General features: G+C 30.6%; 5 protein-coding genes across 7 annotated transcripts; 1 reads left to right on the top strand and 4 right to left on the bottom strand.

Moving 5' to 3' along the window:
* Positions 1 to 2,564: 2,564 nt before the first annotated feature.
* Positions 2,565 to 10,581, bottom strand: LOC111002097 (beta-galactoside alpha-2,6-sialyltransferase 2). Its single transcript, XM_022272209.2, has 5 exons — positions 9,692 to 10,581; positions 5,705 to 5,802; positions 4,928 to 5,073; positions 4,219 to 4,349; positions 2,565 to 3,537 (listed from the first exon to the last, which is right to left on the bottom strand). Exons 1-5 carry the CDS (start codon positions 10,455 to 10,457, stop codon positions 3,290 to 3,292), a joined length of 1,389 nt encoding a protein of 462 aa, XP_022127901.2. The 5' UTR covers positions 10,458 to 10,581; the 3' UTR covers positions 2,565 to 3,289.
* Positions 10,582 to 13,138: 2,557 nt separating this feature from the next.
* Positions 13,139 to 14,651, bottom strand: LOC111002088 (DNA-3-methyladenine glycosylase 1). Its single transcript, XM_022272198.2, has one exon. The coding sequence runs from the start codon at positions 13,711 to 13,713 to the stop codon at positions 13,156 to 13,158; it is 558 nt and encodes a 185-aa protein (XP_022127890.2). The 5' UTR covers positions 13,714 to 14,651; the 3' UTR covers positions 13,139 to 13,155.
* A 114-nt stretch (positions 14,652 to 14,765) lies between these two features.
* LOC111002006 lies at positions 14,766 to 17,770 on the bottom strand. Its single transcript, XM_022272099.2, has 4 exons — positions 17,641 to 17,770; positions 17,209 to 17,362; positions 16,326 to 16,978; positions 14,766 to 15,746 (listed from the first exon to the last, which is right to left on the bottom strand). Exons 1-4 carry the CDS (start codon positions 17,728 to 17,730, stop codon positions 15,498 to 15,500), a joined length of 1,146 nt encoding a protein of 381 aa, XP_022127791.2. The 5' UTR covers positions 17,731 to 17,770; the 3' UTR covers positions 14,766 to 15,497.
* Positions 17,771 to 19,547: 1,777 nt separating this feature from the next.
* LOC111002044 (anaphase-promoting complex subunit 15-like) lies at positions 19,548 to 20,409 on the top strand. Its single transcript, XM_022272142.2, has 3 exons — positions 19,548 to 19,791; positions 19,868 to 19,958; positions 20,178 to 20,409. The coding sequence occupies exons 1-3, from the start codon at positions 19,672 to 19,674 to the stop codon at positions 20,306 to 20,308; spliced, it is 342 nt and encodes a 113-aa protein (XP_022127834.2). The 5' UTR covers positions 19,548 to 19,671; the 3' UTR covers positions 20,309 to 20,409.
* Positions 20,410 to 20,504: 95 nt separating this feature from the next.
* Positions 20,505 to 24,345, bottom strand: LOC111002024. 3 transcript variants are annotated; one of them, XM_022272117.2, is made up of 7 exons: positions 23,989 to 24,345; positions 23,717 to 23,850; positions 23,429 to 23,533; positions 22,540 to 22,901; positions 22,262 to 22,390; positions 21,666 to 21,920; positions 20,505 to 21,266 (listed from the first exon to the last, which is right to left on the bottom strand). In XM_022272117.2, exons 1-7 carry the CDS (start codon positions 24,010 to 24,012, stop codon positions 21,136 to 21,138), a joined length of 1,140 nt encoding a protein of 379 aa, XP_022127809.2. In that variant the 5' UTR covers positions 24,013 to 24,345; the 3' UTR covers positions 20,505 to 21,135. The 3 variants fall into 3 exon arrangements, with proteins under 3 accessions (XP_022127809.2, XP_022127815.2, XP_022127824.2); XM_022272123.2 differs by having other exon boundaries at positions 22,540 to 22,847; XM_022272132.2 differs by lacking the exon at positions 23,989 to 24,345 and having other exon boundaries at positions 23,398 to 23,533.
* Between the last annotated feature and the right edge of the window lie 1,135 nt (positions 24,346 to 25,480).

Here is a 25,480-nt window from a genome sequence, read left to right as displayed (position 1 = left end):
TTTACGCTATGGTGTTTTCCGGACCAATTTAAATACGATCAGCATATTAATGTTACAAAGATTGTTTAAAATCTACAGGGTGCTTCTGAGGAAGTGATTATGTATGCGTAGTATGAGTTGCCGCCGATAAAACATACAAATCACGTTTGCGAAAATTAGTTTTAACAAGATTTTGAGTATAGTAAACCAAAAATAAAAACAAATAGAAAACTAATGATTTTTAATGATAGTTTTTTTTGTATTTTTTGTTGTTGGTGACTGTGAACTGAATACTGTGTTTTCACCTCAGCTTCGAAGATTTAAGTGTGCCGAGTATGATTCAATGTGCCGAACGTTGGCAAGCTTTTATAATAAATATATATATGAATATGATTTTGTTCCATTCGGTGTCGAGACCCTTGGTCCGTGGGGTCCTAGCGCATTAAAGCTTTTTAGGGAATTATCAAAAAGATAACAGGAGAACGAAGAGCTGGCAGCTACCTCGCACAAAGAATTAGTCTAGCTATTCAAAGGGGGAACGCTGCTAATATCTTCGGAACCTTGCCTAAAGGGACTCCTTTTAATAATATTTTTTAATAATTAAATTTTAAGGTTAGTTATTAGATATATTTTTAGTTTGTAATTGTATATTAGGATAGATATATATCTCATTATAATACAGAAAGAAAGAAATAAAGGAAATTATACCGTTAAATCGAAATAATTGTTAAGTATTATGTATATCGTACTCTATAAATAAGTACATCAAATGTTTCGTTTCAGACTTTAATATTTTTTTTAAAGTTAATTATTTTTATAGTCATTATGATTTTTCGCATTTTTGGCAATGATTTTAGGGTCAGGTCTTTTTCAAACAAAGCTAAGAAACATTTTAAGTTTCAGACAGCTACATAGAAATCGCTTGTTATTAATTATTTTAATAAACCATCGTGTAAGTTTTCCGATGTAAACTCGTACTAGGAGCTACGCGTGCGCAAATCTCGGATGTCGCTAATTCCGTGCGCTTGTGTTGAATCACTAATCATTAGTTGAACATCAATATTCCTCTTGCTGGTCAACTCAGTCGCTAAAAATATAACAAGGGCAAATCACATGGCCATACTTGGATCACATAAAAAACTACCAAATCTGTGTTCCTGTTTCGATAAAGATTTTATTATCTGTGGGTCATTGCGTTTTGACATAGATGTATGTGTTAAAAAGAAACATTTTTCGAACCCGCATTGAATAAATTTATACTTATAAATACGTGCATAAGGAATACACCTTAGAAAAATATCGTATAAATATTACACATACTTAATCCTAATCTTTATATATTTCTAAATCCATGTCTAAAATAATGTCTCAAATAAAATAAAAAAATGTCGGAATAATATTGTTATATCAAATAAACTACTATTAAAGTTTTAAACAGCTTAAGTACCAAGAGTTAAGTGACCCATTAATTATCACAGCCTAAACTTAGGCATTTTAATTACGCAACATTTCTAGAATTGTAAATGTAAAGTATTTCGGTCAATTAAAAAAACAATTTAAATAACATACTTTTATTTATTGCCATAGTCTTCAGTAACAAATGTAAAAACTTCTAATGACTGATAGTTTTACCACCTATTCAACTTTAATACTTAAATTAATCTAAACGGCATTGCATTCTAAAAACTATAGGTAGTAAAACTTGCTAGTAAAGGTAGAGTTGGATTTTATATATAATATTATCAATTGTTAATCAATACAATTAATTCCCAAGCGATAATATAAATTATATAATAATAAGCGACCTCGTGTTTCATTAATTATTAAATTATGTTTTGTTTAGAATCTGAGTATTCATTTTTAATACACTTAGCACGATTTAGTAGATTCTTCAGGCAGCTTTAAGTAATACGTACAATCGAGTGTTAAATTATATGTATGAACGCTAAATTTGGAGCATTTCATCGAATAGGAAAGTTTGTTGGACGAAATCTATCAAATAGCCTGGGCTTATATACAGAGAGCTTAGTACATGGTTAAAACATGGAGTTTAACTGTGTGATTCCACTGGTTTAGTGCAGTCAATATGGTTTCCAGGAACTTGTTAAGATTCTGCTTGTTATGTTCAATTATTTTGTTTGTTAATTTCTTGCCTCACTTTTCTTTTCATCTTGCCATGTATCATGGCCATTTCCACATATGTATATAAATTTTCATCGTCGCATCTGCTACCTTAGTATTCTTCTTAACAATGCATTCTTTATTTTATCTATTCTTCCCAATGGTACAATGGTAAAGATATCATAAACGCAAAAGTGGAATTTAGAAGGTGGATGTCAGAACACTAGATTAACAAAAAGGCAGGTGGTACATGGCAGAGAGTAGCACTGTACACACAGAAATGACGAAATTTGAAGCCTTTGCCAAAAAAGGGCACACAGATATATCTATAAATGATTGAGGTTATAGAAATATAAATGTATTTAAATGTAAGGTATGTTAAATAAAAGGCTTTTATTTTTTAGTATTAAATAAGCGTTGTTGAATTACAAAAGTGTGGTTTTTATATACCTTTCGTAGGCTACTTCCTAATAATGTAAAATTAATGATACAGCCAAAAATGAAGTGATGCTATTAAATTGACAGCTAAAATTGTAGTTGAAAGTCTGCTGGCGAGATCAAATAATAATTAATTTTACTATTCGGCCATGCGGCTCACAATGAATATTTCTAATATGGAAGACGTATTATGCAAAATATAGACAATAGCAAACATCTTATTCTTCTAATGTATTAAGTATATAAATCTACTTATTATCGTGAATAGGACCGACTTAATTGATACCTAATAATGCCTTATTCAGTTCATTAGCATACCTACTCATTTTATTACAAATATTAATAAATTAACATGAACCGGTTTATATATTATATTGTTAAATACGCTAGTTATTAGTATATATTTGTGTATTAAACTTTTTTATTTTTATACCTTAAATGGCTGTCTAACTTTCTTAACTTTTATCATATTATTTTTATAGATTAGTACATCTTTAATGCGAGTTATGTGTCTATACTCTCGGCCGAAGTAGATAGATATAGGAGACCGAAAAACACGGTGATAATGAATGAATAATGCTATCCGAATCCATTGTCGAGATTAATTTTCTCATCATTTCTGCAATATAAGACTTAGAAGTCATATTTCACCATTTATTTACCAAATATTCGGGATATTCTCTAAAGCTCCAGGCATCTAATTTACGTTTTGTCTACGATGTTTTCGACGCTTTCACCACATCATTGTTTCTTAAACATCACAACTCATCTTCCTAACCCCCAGTATATCAATGAAGCCTCTTTGGAAGACGTCCACGTCTGAATTATCACGGATTCTATCTGCCAAAGCCTTTTCCTGGGCTAGTGGATGCCACGCACCAAGTGTACATCCAGGGTCGTCACCGGTCAAGTAATAGTGGCAACGTTTAGTAGCACGTACGGATGGTACGTACTCGAAGACGCGTACGCGGTGACATCGATGTAGGGCGAACCAGATACCTGAAAATTCAAAAGACTAAGATAAAATTCATACCCATTTTTATGTAACCCAATAACGAAACAGCCACCGTGTTTGTGTTTCGTTTAATTCAACGATAAAATAATTTAATTACAGAGTTATTTTTTGATACCTGAGCATCTAGTTATTTCTGCCGAAAGTCTTTGCAAATAACAAACAAATTCATAATTTTAAAAGTATTTCCGTTTTGTGTAATTAAAAAGGCTAATTTATTAAATAATTCTTTAAAATAATTCACAAAGGAACTTCAATCAAATTCGTCTTTGACTTAGTGGAAGACGTAAAATGATGGTCGCATAAAAGACTTTATAAGAATAATTAGATACTTTCTCCAATTTTTTTTTTTAATATTCCTAAAGATTATAAAAGCCTATTAATATGATCGTTTATACCTTCCAAAAATAAATAAGTAACCAATTCGCAATTAATTGTGTAGTGTTTAATTATTATTATTTATTTATTTTGTACTCCTACAGCTAACACAAATTACATATAATAGCAAACAAATACACCGAGAACATAGCCACAGATGGAATACATGATACATTATATAATAAAAAGATTTACAAAAGGGAACAAACAAACAAAGTATTTAATACAATTAACTAACCGATTAAATTTAATTAATTAAGCCTAAATTAGATCTAAAGTGTATGCTTTACCTATGAAACCTGAGGAGGGAGGATTTTTTCTTAATCTATAAGGCGACAGATGTTGTAATAAATTCCATAGACGCCATAGCACCGTAGGATTTAGCAAATGAACGTCAGAATCAGGTCGAATCTCGAGTAACCTGGAAAGTAGTAGCATATTTGTCTATGGTATCCCTTCTCTAAAGAGGTGCTGTATTCTATAAAAGATATAATTTTTAAGCCCGATAGAGAAAAATAAGTGTAAATTACATCTTAAAACCAACACCCTGAAACTACAGTGTATTGCTGGTATAACTAACTAGTTTTCGTCAACATTTTAGTTTTTTTCTATAAATGTAGAATAATGCGTAAGATAATGCGAAATATTTTGTAAAGATCTTGTTTCGTCAAATAAATATAACTTCTAACGCTTTATTCATTAAAAAAACGAAAATACACAAAAAATACTTTTTATTTATTTATTAAATATATGCCATTTTTTTTAAAGAGGCTTATTAATAACAGCCTTATAGCATACTCATTCAACATAAATCCAAATCATTATCATAAAGTAAGTATGACCCAAGGTAGAATTTAACCTAAATATAAAAATCTCAAGGTAAAATCTCACTATACAACATACACACTAATGTTAAATCTAGATATTTTTTTCGGTGATGCGGAAATGAGGAAAATAAAACGTAGAATACAGTGTACCCAATAGTCTAAATATACTTACTTTTTGTAAACAGAAAACAGAGGAAAATCAGGGTGATTATACCAGTCTTCAAGGGTCGATGAGTAATTAGCGGGATCCCATATTAATATTGATACATTTCTATATAAGGGATCTTCGAGGAACTTATATTGTGGCTTTGAGACGACCTGAAAAATATAAACGATAACAATGCTTTCTTTATAGAATAGATCAAATTGTGTATTTATCAAAAACTACTGTTTTGCTTGAACCGATCTTAAGACTTCTAATTTATATTAGTTTTTAAGTAAATTACTAAAGTTACGCAGGTGTCTATGCATAGCACTTGCTTATCTCCTAACTTAATTGCAGTAAATTATGAATAATTAAAAGTGAATAAGCTAGAACTCCATGTTATCATTACAAATGTTTTACTTGATAGTATTGCCTCAAGTATATAGTATTTATTTAAAAGAGGTCCTAAAATTGTATATGTCACTATGGACTATCAAGTAGTGGTTAATTTGTAACTTAGCAAAACGAATAAAGCACAGGAATTAACTTTTTAACTAATTTGACTTCAATGTTGTGAGTTTATGAGCGCTCTGACATTGGCATCTGACACTAGCGCTATAACTCCGACATATATAATTTTAGTTTGTTTATGGTGTTAAATAAATTCTTAAAAGGCCGGCAACGCACTCGCGAGCCCTCTAGCATCGAGAGTGTCCATGGGCGGCAGTATCACTTAACATCAGGTGAGCCTCCTGCCCGTTTGCCCCCTGTTCTATAAAAAAAAAAATTAAAAAAAAAATAAACCTGAGAATTGAGGATACGGAAGGTCGTCTTGGAACCCACGTCATCAGTATAGTTTTCGGTTGGAGCGTTATTGAATCTAAGCACCATCTCATGAGAATCTGAAAATAAATGATTAATTTTACAATTATATTTCGAATTTTAAATCAAATTTCTGATAAATAATTCAACAGTTCTAGGATAATTGATTTAAAAGTAATAAATAATTATAAAATAATTAAACTATGGTTAGATTTATCTAACCATAGTTTAATTTTTAAATTATAGTTTTATTTTTGTTTATCAAGGCTTGTTTATCTTTCGCTGAATATCGAACATAAGGTAACCGGGCTATACTTAATTACTTAACATCCGCTCTTCTGACTACAGAAGTGTTTATGTATTTTTTTATGGAAAGACACCTTTACAAAATTAATAAGTTAAAAAAAATATTTCGCGCGCAAAATGTACATTTATGATCAAGTAAGTATAGAATGAATCAATGTTATTTGTACGTATAGTTTAAATCAATATGTTGGACAAAAGTAGATCTATTTAATAATTATTTAGCTTCATCCTATTAAATACTTAAACTAACAACAGATTCCGATATTAGTATATATATAATATATTAGATATTAAATATAATATCAGATATTAAAACGCACGTTAAAAGACAGGAAAACGGAACAATGGAAGTAAACAACACGATTAGACATAATAATTACGTGTACTTATTATCAATTATTGAGCAAAACGTTCACTTTTTTCTTAGGAATATTTCCTTGACCTTTAATGAAGAGTAATTAAGAAAATTGCAGGAGTCCCTCTCGTGTGAGAAAAGTTCAATAATTTCATGAATATCTTCGGACCACTGAAAAATATTGCTATATTATATCGTGTACCGACAAGCTACCAGGTCACTATACCCAAGGTGGTAGGATCCAGGAAGACCATAACAACATGTAGAACTTAAACTTAATATTGACAATAATGAACAGATGTCAGTTCATATTATGATCTTTAATTATGTCTATACAACCAGTATAATACTTCTATGTTAAACCGCTTGATGCACCTAGGCATATCGATTCAGGTTATCACTGAAAATTAACATATGAAATATTGAAAAAAAGTTGCGTTGCATCGCTTGGCCAGACTTCTCTCGATCATTACTCAGTATAGGTTAACGTAAAAAAAGCCTTTTGTCATTAATTCTCGTGAATAGGTGTAATAATTGATAATTATTTATATTCTATTTCTATTTAAGATTAGTGATATCCATCATAATTTAACCAATTATTTGTTGCAACACGTGCAAGACGACAGTTTAAATTGACACAAATAGAACTAAACTGCTATAATGTTTGTGATACATTATTAATGGTTTTAATTGACTGAGGCAATTCTATTGTTTGCAGAAATCGTCACCATTTGACATTTATTATACATCATACAATTAGCCCATTCATTCCCGAGAGCACATTTTTTAATGTTCCGTATTATTTCCACAATTCAAGTCCGCCTTATCTGGGTTTTGACCTTGCGACCATAAGCAGTTAGTTCCAATAAGTAATTACAGGAATTCTTTGCACGTGCATTTAAAAAAAACATTCAGTTTGTTTTGGCAGCCACCTTCCTTAAGTTTTATCAACAAGTACTTGAATTTGTAGTTGAAATATTTGTATATTCGACGAAACATATATTTATGATTTGCTTTTCCCTGTTTAAAGCGCACTTGAAAAAACCATAAACAATTGTTTTCGTAGAACATAAAATAAAGTCCTCATTTTCATTGTCAATTTTACCTCTGGATTACGAAAAGCTTTCGTAAAGGACAAAGTCACGCGTGCGGTTAAGTGACTAATACGATACTTAAATTATTTGTTGAATTAGTCATAACACCTACTATATACGCTTTCGCTCAAGGTTATTTTTGTAAAGGTTATATACAAAGTTTATATACAAACTATAATATTATAAAGAAGAAAGATTTGTATGTTTGTAACGATTTAGTTCAAAAAGTACTGGACCGATTTTAAAAATTCGTTCACCATTTGGTTGCTGCATTATCACTGTATATATTTAAATTGCAAGAAAAAAATAAGGGTCCCTACTAAAATAACGATCTACCCACGGTGTAAAAATGCCTATAAAGTATCTTTCATTCCATGCGCTGTAAAAATTGATGAAAGAACAAAGAAAATCCACAATAGTATATCTACAAGTAAAGAATAGAAACAGGCATACAGGCCAGCAAATAAGGTGAGAAGATGGATTAAATGATGAAAGATGATGTTGAAAGATGGAAAAGGTGGAAAACTTGGCCACTTTTCCTCAAACATATGACTTGTATGTAATCGATACAGGTTCCTTATACGCCTCCGATTTAACACAATTTATGTTTTAATTGACAGGGTTACTTTATCCAAACTGAATTACACACTTTTCCTCAAAATCGGTGCGTTATTATATGGTGATTTAAAATGTTTTATTATTCGTCTATTTCTTATATTATTGTATTCGACTAACTTACTTCAACTAACTATAAAGTCATCGCCATAGCTTTGATGTGATTTTTATGTGCAATAATTATACATAAATACTGGCGCCAACCACGACTCGGCGCCATAACATTAGCTTCGAACTTCCATATCAGCATACAAGATAGCCGTGCATTTCTTAACTTAGATCTCGATAATAATGCATAAATCAAACCATCTTAGCATAACTATTAACTACATACGTTACTTGACTTTAGTTGTCTATATCTTATGGCATACTATTGTTTTATTACTTAGGCTTTTATGTCTGACAATATATTTGATATCTTTGAAGTATTCGATCTATTTTTTGTCTGCCATAAGTATTTTACCATTGATTATTCGTAGGGATAGAGGTTAAGAATTCGGGTTTTAAGGAAATGATCGCTTAGCCGCCTGTTGGTCTCAGTTTTTGTAGTAGTTCATTACATATGAAATTGGCGTTAGGAAACTAAAGATTTTTTTATAGAATATATATAATTCAAAGTGTATCTATACACTTTTGCCATCTTATATCATATCTCATGTTCATAGACTAACTAAAAAAATCATTCTGACGAGAATCAATAAAATCTTTGACGGTCCCATCAGAGTTTAATTTTTTACCTTGCAAAAAGTTATGCAATTATAAAAAAATGGCAGGAGTAAGGTCCGGAATCGGTGGAGTACGTTGGATTCTAATTTGGTAGCAGTCTATTGTGCAGTGTGTAGACTACACAGAGTTGTCGTGAGGCAGCAGTGGCCTAGAGCGATTCACCAGCGTTGGTTCTTTAGCAGCCACCTCTTCCATCGTGATTTACACGTGGTCATTTATTCATTTGGTCTCTTCAAATTTTACCAGTATATAAATTCTAAGTAACTAACAGAATATTGTATAAATCACGAGAAAAACTTGGTGGATTTCATATTCTAAATCCGTGAAACGTGTATCCAAAACAAAAATGACATAGTTTATAAACAAACATTGATCCCGATAAATTAAGGCTGCCAATTTAAATATGTAGTTGTATGCTTCAATTACGCTCCTTCTAATTTCGTTCGTAATAGGAATAACAATTGCACAATACCAATAGGTGCGTCCAAAATGACTAGGTTAGTATGAGTAACATAAGTAAAGTCCCGTCTTCATATATGATTTGGGGCCTTCTTTGAAACTCCTTGTGCATATAAATGTGTTAACAAAGCACAGATCCCGATGCGATAACGGTCGATCACCCGCGCATAGTCACAATTGTAATATAAATGCATTCCACGTACATATGAAATATCAACAGCATAATTTCTTTCGTATTACATTTAAGTGACAGAGCAAACATTCGATTCGGTATAGGCTACAGGAACGGATTGGAAATGGAAGTAATGCAAGATTTTTTTCTTGATAGAAATAAATTTTGTTATCATAAAAATCTAACTAGGACTATTTGTTGTGACTGCTACTTTGTGCATTATTAAAAATATTATTACGTACCAATAAATTTTCCGAATCGAGATCCCAGTAATGCTCCAGCACTTGTCACAACCGCACACGTGTTATACACCCGATTTCCTTGTAACGGAGATTTTGGGATTGAATAGCCTAAATCTGAAAATGGTTCATCATTTGCTGTCACCGTTTTTACTGCAACATTTTTTAATGCGCACAAAATATCCTTGCGACTATTTCGTAACGGACCATCTCTCTCGTATTTCACATCGTAGGTATTTTGATTTTCTAATCCCGATGTAAAAACTTTGCTATCACCCATTAAAACGCGGTGGAATTCTTTTAACACAAGCTCTCTAAATTCTCTTGACTGATCCTCACATTCTGTTGTTGTCAAATCAGCACACTCGTACTTATCCGTATCGAACTCTAATATAGCCTTATGTAAGTTAGGAAAACGAGGCTTTCCATGACTTTTCACAATTATATTAACGGACGGTCGATCTGAAGACAGTTTTGTATTGGAAGACTGTGAAATATGGCCAGTCTTGAGTACAACCGATCTTCGCGATTTCAGAATGGAATCATAAAAAGATGATTTGTTTATCTTAAAAGATTCTAACTTTTCTGGATAGGCATCTTGAAAGTGTAATCTTGAACTTTTTCGCGCAGCACCAAATTGCGAATCGCTAAACAATTTCTGCCTTTCAATACTCATCCAATATTGAGACCATATTAAATACAAATAACCACACATTCCAAAACACAAGAGGTTAATAAAAATCCACACAGACATCGCTGCAGCCTTCATTTTTATTAATTTACTTAATATATTGTTGAAAATGTGCACTACGTCCTAATTAACATAATGGCAGTTGATCAATTCCTTTATTAACTAAAATTAAAATAGCTGAACATGGGTAACCGAGGGCGGAGTAAATCAGCTGACTAATGTGATTCTACGCATGCGCCAAACTCAATAAAAAAAAAGATATGTAAAAGCATTGACGTAGATCTGTTAAAATTTGCGGGCCCTTAACTTTAAAGCGATGGTAAATTTAACATTTAAATACTTATTAACCTTAACCTAATTTATACTTCATTGCAAGCAATTTTCTTAAAGGCGTTAAAAGCGATAAAAGAACCAGCGTTAATAGTCTACAGTAGGCGATTAAAATAACAAACGATAAATTATTTATACTAATACTATAAATATAATAATACAGAGGAAACATTTGTGGTTTTATATGTGTGTTTGTTTATGTGTCCAAAAGTTACCAACAATACCAGGGATAAAGAGAAATAACTATATTATAACTGAAAAAATAAGAAATATGATAAATGAATATGCCGCGCCTGGCCCGCGACAGACGCGAGTGGAACCGGAAGGAGGAGGCCTATGTCCAACGGTGGACAAACCAAAACTTAACTGAATGACGTTTTATCATCCCTAAATATTAAAGTTTTTTTGGAAATAAAGGCTATTATTATTATTATTATTATTATTATGTGTGTTTGTAATGTTTTCATACAAAAACAACTGGTGAGATTTTAAAAATTCTTTTACAATTAGAAAACTGCGTCTTCACTGATTGACAAATGAAAATATAGGATACATTAAAAATTAGGATCCTAAATAAATATGCAATAATATACCATGTGAAAAAAAATTTCCATAAGATATGCTGTGGAAACTATGGACGATAGAAAAGTTTTACAGTATTATGAAACATATACCTACCTATCTACATTATTTGCTTTTTTAAAAGAGTACCGAGAGAATTGATTGACGTGGAATAAGTGATACCTAGAAGATCTTATGTTCCAAAATAAACGTATTTTATTTTTTACAATAAGAATGTTTTACCCGTGGGCAATAAGCAATAATATGTTGGCCTATTCCAAATCGGAACTCTGAAATTATTTTGCTGTCACAAACAATATTACGTGATATGTTGTGTGAGTACAAAGGGAAGCTGAAGTTTTACTAATAAATCTCTTCTCTAATATTATAGAGGTTTTGCATTTTGACTTTAGGGTGTTTTTTTTAATAATTTATAATAATCTACCTAAAAATTTCTGGACTGATATAAAAACTATTCCGTTACATCCTTGAAATCATGAATTTATCAATATCCGTAGGATTCTTTCTTTTAAATTTCTTTTAAATCTATTAAATTATTAATGTCAATTGTCAAATATTCTACGTAAATGCTTTCGTGAATTTAAAAAAATATATATCTTCGTTGTAAAGTAAAATCTGTATATTGATTAAATTATGGATGTGTGTATCTAATAATCTTAAAGAAAGTAAAATAAAAATTATATTGTAATAACAAAAATATATCTACAGGGTGGCCATGAAGTCGTGGATCAAATGCAACTAGCGGATATATTATGACGTAATCAGCTGCAAAAAAATATTCTACGAGAGGTGCTTTTATTCTTCCTCCCAGAAAGAGATTAGAGCCACTCATGCGCCAAAACTTCTAATAATACATAGTATGTATACGTATTATATATGTATTAGTATATATAATACGAGGTCACTTTTCGGTAAACAGTTTCTTTTTTTTTTCACAATGGGGTCCCAAGTAAACAAAAGTTATGATTTTATAACCAAATTCATAACCATAACCATAAATATAACCAACTAAAAATACCTAGCATGTTTAACGGAAGGTTTTATCAGTACCAATCTAGTGGGTACAATAAAAAAGATACAGTATGTAGATTTTATCGGATTTCAATAAGAATAAGTGAGAAAAGTCGATTTTCTTATAAAAACGCAAAATAAATTATAACTCTGCAGGGTTTGAGCTGAAAGTCCTCCCATAGAACAATTTTTTGCAGCTCATTTACCCACTGGTTGCGTTTGATCTACGAATTTTTGGCCTCCTGTATAGTCTGACTTCGTAGACTTTCCACTACCAAGAGATGAAAGATCAGTCATAAATATCTGCGCCAGTGAAACTGCGGTGCATTGCTAGTAATCTCATAAGGAACTATTTAGACTCTTCTTTCATTAAGGCCTATTATTTAATATATTTTATCAATTCAAACAATCAGATAGGTATTGCTATTGAGATTTTCGGAAAACCGGCACAGGCACAGAAACAAGTGATAACCTAGACTACCTATTGAAACCTAAACATAAAAATGGTTGTATGTAAGATTGTTGTAGTATATTAAGGATGTGGTGACTGTAATTTCTGCAGTATTATCCACATCATCTGTGTTTGAAAATATAGTAGTATGTACCTAAATAAACCACACATATGCTGACTGTACTGCCCGCTTAGGCATTACTTGTTACAGCCTTGCATGTACGGACCATATTTTACCAAACAGGTAAAATCTTCATACCAGTTATAAGAACATGTAGTAAGCACAAATGAATCTTAGGAAAATATAAAGATTAACTAGTTATTTAATATTGAAATCTTAACATAAAATACAATCTTGTATTTTGTGTAAATAAATAAAACAATGTTTAATTGAAAGTATGACTATGTTTTTTTTCTACAAATACAATCAGTAATATGATCATTAACAAGACCACTAGCCTGCATGAAAGCATAACATATTATAGAGCCAACAAATTTGAAACCTCTCTGTTTTAATGATTTTGAAAGTTCTTTTGAAACCTCTGTTTCTGTCGGAACTTCCATATCAGATGTCCAATTGTTAATAATTGGTTTATAATGGACAAATTTCCAAATAAAATCCGAAAAGCTTTCTTTATTTGACTCCATATCTATATAACATTTTGCATTGTTGATGATAGCTTGAATTTTACCTTTATGCCTCACTATACTTGTGTCACTTAAAATACTTTGAACACATTTATCATCCAATTTTTCAATTTGATAGGGATCAAAGTTATGAAACAGCTGTCTATAACTTTCTCTTTTCTTTAAAATTGTTATCCATGATAATCCTGCTTGCTGCCCTTCTAAGCATAGGAGTTCAAAAAGTTTTTGACTATGTAATTCGGGTACACCCCATTCATTGTCATGATAATTAATATACAAAGGATCATTATTAACCCATCCACATCGTTTCATTTCACATGTGTAAGTAATTAATAATGTTATTTATTACTAAGCTTTTATATTTGGTATCTACAGTGCCACTGCCAGAGCTGCTTGTGTGTATTTTTTGGCAATCGCATAACGCATTGTTCAGTGTTCTTAGTTTATTATCTACAGATGTATTAAGTACTATCCAATAGTTAGGAATACAGTAGAAAAGTTATATTAAAAACGTAATAAACACAAAAGTAATGTAGGACTAACTTGATCACAAGAAAAGCATATTATAAATATATGATATTTTAACAGAGTGTATTCATTAAAATTTTATTTTTAAGCTTATATTGCAACCATAGTCCACATTAGTCACTTTACAGTTTATACTCTAAAATTTAAATCTTTATTCAGTTTCAGTTACTATTAAGGCTTGTTGTATTCTAGAAGTCCATAAAACTTAAATAAATAATAATTGACTATGACATTACACTAGTATATCTGTGAATATTATTTATCTTTTCTACCCATATATTAAGGAAAACATTTACACTCTGTGGACGGGAATGTGGAAGGACGATCAGGAAAACAAGGAAAAGTGGTATGGAAGTATACAAGATAACCTACCTATTAAACCATGGTATGACAAATTGAAAACTAATGAAAGTCGAGATTTCATAACAACAATAAACAGATTGAGATTTGGTCATAATACTGCTCCGTCACACGTAGCAAGACTTGCGATTGTTTTAAACAATAAATGTAATCACTGTCAAGCAGAAGGAACGATCCACCACATATAATCGATTGCCAAAGATTCCTTATTCAAAGACTTGTGCTGGCTAGTGAACAATTAGTGTTACCAATGCATATTAGTGTGTTTCTTCCTCCCGCCCGCCGCCACTCAACGTTTTACTAAAAGGTCCAACATCCTACAAACCTATTTATAATTACATAAAAAATACAGTTCAAAAAATTTAAGTGACGAAATTTAGTGAAGTAAAATTTTATGACTCCAAAGTACTGAACATTTTCCAAATAAGTTGACATGACAAAGGTCTAGGTTACCAAGTCATAAAATTATTTTAAAAAAAATTCTACCCATAAAGCAGTAGTAGTAGCATCTCGGTCAAGATAATATAGGTCATAGGCGGTATTGATGGTGATAACTACCGATTCAGTTTCCGGCGTTAACTATAAAATTTGTCGATATAAACTCTCATTTTCATACAAATTTAGTTTTCGACTTTTTACATCACTTCAGACACTACTTGTTAGCCTCCAGTCAGTTTCTGCATGTTATAGTTACCTGTGTTTTTATTATCATTTAAGAACTTAAACAACATTTTAACGTCAAAATTTTACATAAAATATTTATTCAGTGGATATGGACACTGTTAAGTTAATGATAAATTTTCTACTATTTTTTGTTTTAATTGTTTACTTGTTTAGTCATTTAAAAGGTATATAGTTTTAAAATTGCGTAATAAATATATGGAGAGAGTGTGTTAAACAATGGTTTTTTTAAGATTGTAATTATTAACAAGAATCCCCGAGTAATTTTTAAATATAAATACAAATTTTAATTAAAGTTAATTATATTTTAACAATTCAGAAATAAGCAAAAATCTTAGTTAAAAGTATGTAAGCAGAGTTGGTCAACCCGTAAGGAACGTCAAGTACCTATTATAATATGGATATCATTTACGTGCGGGAGTCTCAAAATCTCACCTAAAAGCCTGACAAAGAATCAAAAATGTAGGAATGAAAATTATTAGCCGTAATTTGGTGTATTTATTAAATATGTTATTTTTCTTAATACGTTAGTCATATAAGCTTGGAGTATTTAGATTTATGTATCCTGTACAAATTAGCCACTTCGGCCCGCCATATATTCTTGCTAACTTTGATTGATGGTTGCATCGATGTGGTTTTATGTACCGACGAGTTTCAGACCCATTAATAAAGTTCTTGATTAGGCGTTCATTATTTCTACCTAAAGTGCCCTCAGAGAGTTGCTGAAGGAGGGTAATATATTCAGGTTTAGATAGTTCCATTGTGATTCTCTTCATCTGAAAATTGTTAGAAGAGCTTTTAGTAAAAAATATTGTTAAACAATCAATGGCGCTACAACCTTTTTAGGTCTGGGCCTCAGATTTCAGTATCTGTTTCATGACAAGTAGGTTGGGACTTGGGTCCAAGGCATGCGCCGTTTTCCGCCCGATGTTTCCTTCATTGTTCGAGCGAATGTTAGGTAGCATGTTTTAGTAGTAAGGAATTATCTATAGCCTATAAATAAAAAATACTGGTGGCGCTACATTTCAAGACTGACAGATTATTATATCCGTTTCGTACTCATTTGTATTTTCTAATAGGCAAATACACACTGCCAACTATTTTGCGTTCTTATGCAGGTTTCCTTATAATATTTTCCAGGAACCACGCGTGAGGCTTAAATCCGCAGACATAAAGTCCATTGCTGCACAATCAGGGATCGAACTATGACATCAAGAATGAGAGTCACGCGGTGGAAACCCTGAATAATAGATAGCCTCCAACTTTGACGAATATCTTTGTTTGTTCTTGTGGATTCAATATATTTACAATTAGATGATTATTTGTATTTAAGTCAGGAACCTAAAAATACATACGATTAATTTCAGCTGCCGATCAGTTAGGGTTGTTGTGATTGGTCCTAATAATAAAACGCTACTATTTTGCTGTAAAGTTTCAGGATCTACTGTAATTAGTTCATTACTTCCATTAGTTTTTATTTCATCATTTAGTATAAGAAACATATATTCAATGGATCTTTTATAATTAATTTTCTGAGTGTCAAATTCGTTTTGGATCTGTTTCTCTGTCTTTTTACAACATAGAGTTTTTAATTGGTTGACAAGTACATTAAAAAGTAACTCCCTCTTCTCGTCATCGAGACTATCGTCTTGGATAGAATGCCGTTTTGAATTTAGAAGATCATTTAATTTCTTCAGTGCAAAATAGTTTGCGTCATTTTTTTCATCTAAGCTAATCTTTTTGTTTTCAAGCCTAAAAAACGGCATTTGTTTCGGTTTTTTGTCTATAATGCTATCTTCATTTTTCTCTTCTAAATTTTCATAAAGCCTTTTTTTATTTGAATCTCTTTCTTTTAAATTCAATGCTTGATTTTCTTTGATCAGATTGAATCCAGCAGCTACTTTGGCAATATCGCTTAAATCATAATTGTTTTTAGATGGTTGATCATTTAACATTTTAATTAAATCTTCATCTGACAATTTTGATAACAAATATGTTACATCATCTCCTGTAAATAGTGAATTATTAATCAGGTACCTACTTACCGTATTTATAAGGTGGCTACAATATGACCGACTACGTTGATACTGTACCTACCGACATATTTTAATAAGGTTAATGCAGCAGAAGACCCTCTATGTAAAGGGGTAATGCAAAATAAAAGTTAAAGCGTAAAAAAAATATAATTGTGGCCTGAATTAATACATTTAAGTTTCCTATACTTAAGTGCCTACGTACCTTCATTTTTTACAATGGAAGCCTTTGGTAAGTTATTTTCATCGGGCAAATAACTCTTAGATGATATAATATCAGCTATATGATTATCTGGACCATCATCATCCATAAAATAAATGGTTTTATCCATGGAGGATATTGAAAATACTCTGGCGACCTTAAAAGAAAGGGATCATTTTTATAAACAATTAACAAATTAGGTACCTACGTATATTTGTTTTGTATTTTTTGTGGGAGCGTAAATTTCTTTCTAAAGTCGCAGTCTCTTCACGAAACAATAAGTAAAAATTAAACGAAAAGCTTGCATTTCACAAGCTTTTCATAAATGTATCATATTTTAAAGGTGGAATTTCAAAATTATAATAAAATATTTTAGATACTCGGTTCTATTTCACCAATTTTGCAGACCCATTAAAATATTACTTAAATATTTACCAATATAATTACTATCACAAAACTTAAAACACCATGTGACTTCATTATATTATACTGTCGCAAGAAAGTATAATAATTTTCAATGGGCATATAATTTCACGCCACTTACGCATTTCGTTCTACGACAATAAAAAAATGAAAAAAATGTTATTTCCTACTCGTTGTTTACAAAATATTTTATGAACAAAGCAGTCATAAATCAAAGTTTACACATTCTCATTATTAATCATGATTAAAAAAAGCAAATTTCAGCATAATTAGAGAGTAGACTAGCCTTTTAAACGGAACAATCCATTACGTTATTTATGTCCAAATATTTTTTTCACAGTTCGTGTACTTTATTATTTCTTGTCAATGTCTTTTAGCTTATGCTTTATTCATTAATTGTTTGTTATCTCGTGTTTGTATTTTTTATTTAGAATTTATTTATCTTGTTGGTTTAGGATGACTAGATTGTATTATTTAAAAATAAATAACAAAACTCTACATATGAATAATTATTTATTATGATATATAAGCAATAAGTTAAAAATTGTACTCTTTACTAATTTGCTTAGGGCCTGTTTCACAATGTATGGATAAAGTGCCAAATAGCTATGCTACACATAAATTATTCGAAAGATAAAAGTTCCAAATAAGATACTTCGAATTTCATGACGTATAGTGACAGTCGTGAAACGCAAAAGTACTATTTATCATACCAATAAGTAACAAATAGCTTATTTGGAACTTATCCGGACATTGTGAAACAGTCCCTTAATCAAAGAAATTAACCAAAGAAAGGATATTGTATTTTACCATCTCCACAGTGTACAGTACTTACGAATTCTATATTTCAACCAACTGTCACAAACCAATGTTGCCAGAATTATATTTAAATGTAAATATTATTCTGTAACACTGTAAATTTGATCCTTTTTTGACCATTTACCCCTGTTATTTTTTTTCTTCTTTTTAGCTCTGGCACGGTTTATGCATTAGCCAGAACCCCTATTATTATATTGAGCGCCAATTATGTCTACGCGCGACTGGTGGCGTAGCTAATGTTGATAGTTATGGAAAATCGCTTTCCGATTAGAAAAATTAAATGGGAGATAAGGAAATAAACTAACGAGGTAAATTTAGTGAACGACGACTGCTCACTTCATCTGTCACAACAATAACATGGCGGCCTGGCATTAGTTCAAATTTTGGCCGCGCAGACTTAATTGGTGCGCCTCTACCTTCATCTTACAAGACTCAAAATGTTACAATTAAGTCCTTCAAATAAAATTCTTATATTTTCAGGAAACTAAAATAATCGAAAAACTAAACACTTTCCAGTATTATAGAAGTTATTGGAGCAAAGCTCAAATTTTTGAAATCACAGATTTATATTATGTGATGCCTAGATTGTTAAATATAAAAAATTCTGTAGGCGTTCCGCAGCTACAAAAGAAATACAAAACTCATAATAAATTATGAAGTAGAAATAATTTAGAATGAGACATGGTCACAAATTTAAATAAATAGCATTTCTTAGTAGTAAATGCGTAGGAAGAATTTCTCGTCACAAAAATGTATAAAGATCGATTCAATGCCGACACCATTTCTGCTTAGATGGCTATTAAACAAAATACATTTTAGATATCAAAAGTATTGCATGGTTAAATAAAATGAAACAATCCATATAACTTTTATAATATCTATGACAATATTAACGGGTTTTCAGGTTCGAGATCGCATTTTACTTATATATTAGTACACGTTATTCACTGTCAAATATTTCGGGTGCACCTCTTAGTTATTCAAATTGATTAAAGATTATTTTAAAAATACCTTTAGTTATTTGTTTAAGGTGCCATGTGCTATGAATAGTTGAATGTGTTACTTTTTGAACTGAGTTGATTTTTGTGTTGTTAGATTTGACTATAGGATATTGGCAACACTGAATTGTCATCTGTAACACTATTTTGTAATTTGTAAATATTTGCGAACGAATCAATCAATCGATAATAATTATTATACACTACTCACTACTAGTCATTTATAATGAATATACCATTTCCAACTTTAATGCCTCGTTTGGTAGACACTAAATGGTTTAAAGCTGATAGCCCTTGTGATGAAGAAGCCGAACTCACCACCCTAGAACAAGAACATCAACACAGCGTAAGATTCCATACATACCTTATAAATGAATCAGTTTATATAAAATGTATCCATTCAAGTGTTAAATCTTTTTCAGTTAACTTCTATTATACAAAAGTTTACTAAGAGGGAACCCATTGGCAAAACTGAGCCAGAGACAATGGAAGAGGAGGCTGAATCTGATGAAGGTATTATATTACTTAACTATTTAAAAAAGCTTCACCTTCTTCACCCTTATCCAGGAATCCTTCGAATATCATTGGGGTTCATACTAATATAAATAAGTTAAATCTATACTGATACATAATCCCAATTATAGTTTTTATTAGTTGTAAAATGTATATTTCAGTGTTTATATTATACCACAAGCTTTTGTAAGATACTTAATTATTATAAATAATTTGCAGGCAATGAAGAATCAGAAGATACAGAGGAATCACATGATGAAGATGAAGAATTAAGAGCTCCATATTCACCATCCCATAATAATAATGAGATAGGTGACTCTGTTGACGACCTCCAGCTTCCAGAGGAATAAATTTAAGTTATAAAAATCTAAGTATATTTATTATTTTATCAAAGATTACAATAAGTTGTTAAGGGGTGTTCCCTGCTGAAACAATAAAATTTCATTCACAATGTGTTGTATAATTTATTATCAAAAATTATTTTATTAGTGCTTTTTATATATTTAGTAATGATACATATATAAATCTTTAAATTTTAAAAGACCAAGCCACAGATTAAGAAACATTTTTCAAAAACAAATAAATATAGAAATTAAAAAAATTAACTAATCAATCATATATTTTACTAAAAAAAACAATACATTTATGGCAACAAACAATAATTAAAAACCATAATAGTACCCCTTTTCTTACAATTGTAATTCCAAAATGGCTAAGATCACAAACACATGACTTTGCAAGATTACTACTATGAAATTAAATAGCCACATACAGAACAAAAGGGGGCTAAAATTTGTTTTATTATATTGTATGTAATACTGTTAAAATATGAAAAACTTCTGAGATGGATCTGACTGAAGCTTCCAAAAAATTTTTGCAAGAAATAACAATACGACATGAAAAATAAATTTAGTTTCTTCATGGTGCATTAGCAATGGTATAATAAAGCATCCATTTAATGATTTTTTTAAATTTTCTGTTTTAGCAACAACAGTTATTTCGGTGTTATAAGTTACCTAATTATATTACAGTACATTTCATTATTAATTTTATTACATTCAGTACAAGTCTTTAGAACTTAAGAAAAAAAAATATGTATATAAACAGACATGCTAATTCAATTAATTTAGTACCAGATTTAAAAATTAATTTAATCCTGCAAAATTTAATTAATTAATCATAAGTTTGTAACATCAACAATAACACCAACTACTCTGGTTAAAAGTGGTGCTATCTTGTCCCTGTCAACTTCTTTCCATATATCTTTAAGACACCTCTCAATATAATCATGATCAAGAGATTGTTTACCTACAAAATAAGGTTGTATATGAATAAATATTTCAACTTAATAACATATTTATTTAACTACAATTTATTATAACTTTTGTAGTAGAGCAAACAATTTTATAAGAAATTGGGATGGGATGTTGGGATGCTGGGATGTTCACCTGATGTTCAGTGGTAACAACTGCAGCTTTGTCTCATGAGAATGGCAGTCATCATGGGAGGTGTTATTTATTATAGAGCATATTATAAGCAAGGCCTCGTACAAAGAGTATATAGTAAGACAAGGGTTTTCTAGGATTCAGACTCAGCTATTGTCTATATGACTTCTTTATGTCAAAATCAAGGCAGTCAATTTTCAAATTCAAGGTATGTGTAAGGTAACAAAAAGAAAGGTTAAAACCCTATTTTAAAAGTACTTACTTATCAGTGTTTTGCATTTCGCGACATCTAGTGTAAAGAAAATTGCACTTTTTTTTACTAATGGATTAAATTCATCACAATAATAATGAAATGCCATAGCAAGCTTAGCTGGTACCCTTTCAATGTTTTTCACCAGTAAAACACCAGTTTTCTCTAAATTATCACGAAATTCATTTATAAGATCTACATCTGACTTGATAGTAATTACTTTACTGCTGTCTAATACAATATGTTGGACATCTTTTGTATCATTCCCTGAAAAAAAAGTTAAGAGTTAACACTTTCTCACTGAAATGGTATTTCCATAATATTATAATGGCCTTAGTTTTTTTTTTATAGAAATTTGGAATGTGATAAATGAATGGATGATTCCCTGCAGAGCAATATCTAGTAGATACATTTTTATATCTGTTTAGTCATGGTTTTGAAAGATAAGTTAAGTCAGCAAGTTTTTAACAGGATAGTTTTGCTAAGAATTGAACCCAGACACACTTTGTCTTACTATGTTTTATTAACCACTACAAAAAATAACAGCAAAGATTAAAAAAAGGTAAACTGTCACTATTGGTTTTAGTTTTAAAAGAAGTTACACTTACGTAGGTATCTAGAAGCTGCAGAAGATATATTGTCTATGAAATTATAAAACAGCTCAGAATGAAATGATTTGCTGTCATAAGTGAATATAAATGAGCCAGCATCCTCCTTTTGAAATATTGTATCTACTCCTAAAAAAATACTTTAATTAGTACCATAATGACTTAAAGTATGACAACACAACTAATGAACTTGAAAGATTGACAACACACAACACAAGTAATTCTTGCACTTTGAATTGAAATAAGCAGTGCAACTATATAACAAATATTATTATTACCTGTGCGCACTTGCAACATTGAATCTGGTTTAACTTTATATTTATGGGCCATGCTTTTTAAATCATCATAAAAATGTATTCTATCATAAATTTTGAAGCTAATATTATCATCACTGTAACGCTCATAAACAATATAGCATATTCCACATAAGGCTATGATAATTGGTACCATGTAATTGAAATTAAAAGTACTCTTTCTTTTATTTTGGTTTTCTGGGATATTTGTATCTGAACTCCTTGAATAGTCTTGCCAGGAAGTATTTGGTGAGACATCCCTATTAGAATTTATGTATTGATAATTTTCATCTCTGTAATAGGAATGTATTTGGAAATCAGCAGGAGAGGATTTAGATAAAATATCTCTGAAATAGAATTATTACCTTTTTTAGATCACTTCAAAATAAATTTTGACAACTGATACTTGAAAATTAGTGTAGATGGTTGGCAAGTAAGCTTATAAGCAAGTTTGAAAGTTTAAATTCAAGCAGTGTTAAAATTGCAATGTAGCAATGAAGTGACTGTGAGGTAATAATTAGTTTAATAGCAGATCCATATGAAAAACATGCAAAGTTTACCATAATACTGAGCACAACACCAGACTAATTATTTCCAGTATTTCACCATATTAGTGCAGTTATGTAAATATGCTAGGGAATGAAAGTAAAAGAAAAGGCAGCTTTAAGTAAGAATCACTGTGGAGACTTTCCAGAAAGTATGACTACAATATGTCAAAAAGATTTGACTTATGTCTGCACATTTTATGCTAAATCTTACTATTTGACTTTAACTCTAAAAGTAAAGATTTGAATAATCTAATTTTAATTTAAATAATTAACTGAAGTCAAACATATTCTGGACCTGCTATTTTCATGGAAAATATTCAGCTTACTCGGAATCGGTATCAACACTTCTATCTGATAGTTCAGCATCAACTGATGACCTTCGAGGCAATTTCTTTCGAACTGATATAGGACTGGAAGATCTAGCTGGTTTGCTAAAAAACAAGGAAAGTAAATTTTCAATAAATATTAATCAGAATTGAAACATTTAATTATGTCCTATCTAAAAACTAAAATCCTAACATAAATTCAAGTTTTGGAAGAATCAAATTATAAGCTATTTTAATATATTGCTCATGTAAATATATGTCACTGCAATTTTAAGTAATATTAAGTACCTCATAATGTTATCAACTTCATCCCGAGTTTCCTGACTTCTGGATGTAAGATCTGGTGTGTTCCTCATAATAGGATTAAGATCATGGATTCCTCTTCTGGCTTTTGGTATTACAACTTTCAAGGAAACCCCTTCCTGAAATTTTTTTCATAAAGTTATACGAAACATAGCGATAAAGTTTTGTTTTTCCATTTCCAAGGGTGGTTAGATTGTTGTAAGCAAAACATATTATTTACATTACATAAGAAATTATATGAAGTATTTTGTGCTCACCCCTGCATCTGGATGATCAAACATTAATATAATTTAATGAAGTTGGTGTTAATTACTTATAAAGAATATTATTCCATAACACTAATGGCTCTGAGTAAGAGTTCAAAAATTATTATATCGATGACGATGTTATTAATTTTTATCCCTAATGATTTATTATATCGTATTTTTGCCGATGAAATATTTGAAATTTAAGGTGATGACAGCTCCTACAAAAGACAAATTGTTCCCCCTGAGTCCTGGGGGTCTAGTCATAACGACTTAACAGTAGTGTATGTACTATGTAGACAGTCGAAAACTAAATTTATATGAAAATGACAGCTGTAGTTAGTACCAACTGTCGACACTAGCTGTATAAAATATAATATCTATAAGTAGGTAAAGAAAATAAAAAACATCGTAAGCGATAGCGACATAAGAAGTTAAATTGTTTTTATTGAACATCAGATAAAAAATCATTACTATCGCTTTTGGTGACATTAATTATAAATCTGTCTGAAACATTTTTGTTCATGTGGTCGAGACTCATTTTGTTTTCTTCTACACGCAGCTATTCCATTTTTCAGGTGTTATATGTTGAAGTTCTTTTTCAAAAATCTTTTTATACGACTGTTATTTTAAAGGTTTTGTAATTTCTTGCAACATATCCTTTAGCACCCATTCCAACTCAATGGGGTTGAGCTCACAGTAGTATGGGGGCAGAAGTAAAACTTGCTTGTAAAACTTGCCCTTGCTGCGCTAGTAAATTATGTCAGAGCACTTTTTTTACAACTTTATTGTAAAACAGAAATAATATTCCTGTATAGTTTAAAATGATTAACTATTTAGATCCATTGTCCATTCATCTGATTGAACGAGAACTGGACGCATCACTAATAATTTAAATATTATGGCAACATTATTTTTCATTAGTTGGCTTCGTCTAATTAAAAATACGACAACTAAAATAATAGTATAACCTCTAAAATGGAAATTCTACTCGGTAAAAGTAATTTAAAATATGAAATAAAAAAATACAAATCCAGTAAAGTAGTACCTATAAAATAGTAGTAATAGATTAATAACCTAATAATTTGTAAAACCTATTTTTTTTACTTTTCTTTTTTCAAATTAATTTATTTTAATCTAAAAAGATCAAGAATCGAGGCCGGGCTCTCCTACGCGTTGCACGCGCGGATTATGAATTTTGGTTGGAGACTTGGAGTTCATATTTAGTTAAGAGCTTAATATAAATATAGAATTGGGTGTTTTATTTTTTAATTTTAAATTGGGTAGGAATTCCCTTCTCTATCCCTATTCCCTAAAATTTCCCTCTAAAGAAATCCACTAAATTTGGAAAAAAAAATCCCCAAGTTGGCATCACTGGGCACTGATCCAGTTCTAAATGAACGTCAGAGATGAACAATGCACAGTTTATGAGTATAATTCAATATATTAATGTATCTCATCTATTAGTTCGGTCAATTCCGTGTCAAAATTTTGGCGCTCGCTC

This window comes from Pieris rapae, chromosome 12, assembly GCF_905147795.1.
Source record: "Pieris rapae chromosome 12, ilPieRapa1.1, whole genome shotgun sequence".
Classification (NCBI taxonomy): domain Eukaryota; kingdom Metazoa; phylum Arthropoda; class Insecta; order Lepidoptera; family Pieridae; genus Pieris; species Pieris rapae.
The sequence above is the reverse complement of the archived record's forward strand: the minus strand, read 5'-3'. Positions and strand labels throughout refer to the sequence as shown.

Coding starts and splice junctions, on each gene's coding strand:
- LOC111002097 (XM_022272209.2), bottom strand. CDS start 10,457: ATGAAGGCTGCAGCGATGTCTGTGTGGATTTTTATTAACCTCTTGTGT. Junction 5,803..9,691: donor TCGATTCGGAAAATTTATTG/GTACGTAATAAT, acceptor ATTTATTTTCAG/ATTCTCATGAGATGGTGCTT. Junction 5,074..5,704: donor TCCGTATCCTCAATTCTCAG/GTTTATTTTTTT, acceptor TATATTTTTCAG/GTCGTCTCAAAGCCACAATA.
- LOC111002088 (XM_022272198.2), bottom strand. CDS start 13,713: ATGAAACGATGTGGATGGGTTAATAATGATCCTTTGTATATTAATTAT.
- LOC111002006 (XM_022272099.2), bottom strand. CDS start 17,730: ATGCCCATTGAAAATTATTATACTTTCTTGCGACAGTATAATATAATG. Junction 17,363..17,640: donor TTGTGATAGTAATTATATTG/GTAAATATTTAA, acceptor CTTTCTTTTAAG/GTCGCCAGAGTATTTTCAAT. Junction 16,979..17,208: donor TTCCATTGTAAAAAATGAAG/GTACGTAGGCAC, acceptor CACTATTTACAG/GAGATGATGTAACATATTTG.
- LOC111002044 (XM_022272142.2), top strand. CDS start 19,672: ATGAATATACCATTTCCAACTTTAATGCCTCGTTTGGTAGACACTAAA. Junction 19,792..19,867: donor AACAAGAACATCAACACAGC/GTAAGATTCCAT, acceptor AATCTTTTTCAG/TTAACTTCTATTATACAAAA. Junction 19,959..20,177: donor GGAGGCTGAATCTGATGAAG/GTATTATATTAC, acceptor AATAATTTGCAG/GCAATGAAGAATCAGAAGAT.
- LOC111002024 (XM_022272117.2), bottom strand. CDS start 24,012: ATGTTTGATCATCCAGATGCAGGG. Junction 23,534..23,716: donor GAAGTTGATAACATTATGAG/GTACTTAATATT, acceptor CTTGTTTTTTAG/CAAACCAGCTAGATCTTCCA. Junction 21,267..21,665: donor GAAATGCAAAACACTGATAA/GTAAGTACTTTT, acceptor CTTATTTTGTAG/GTAAACAATCTCTTGATCAT.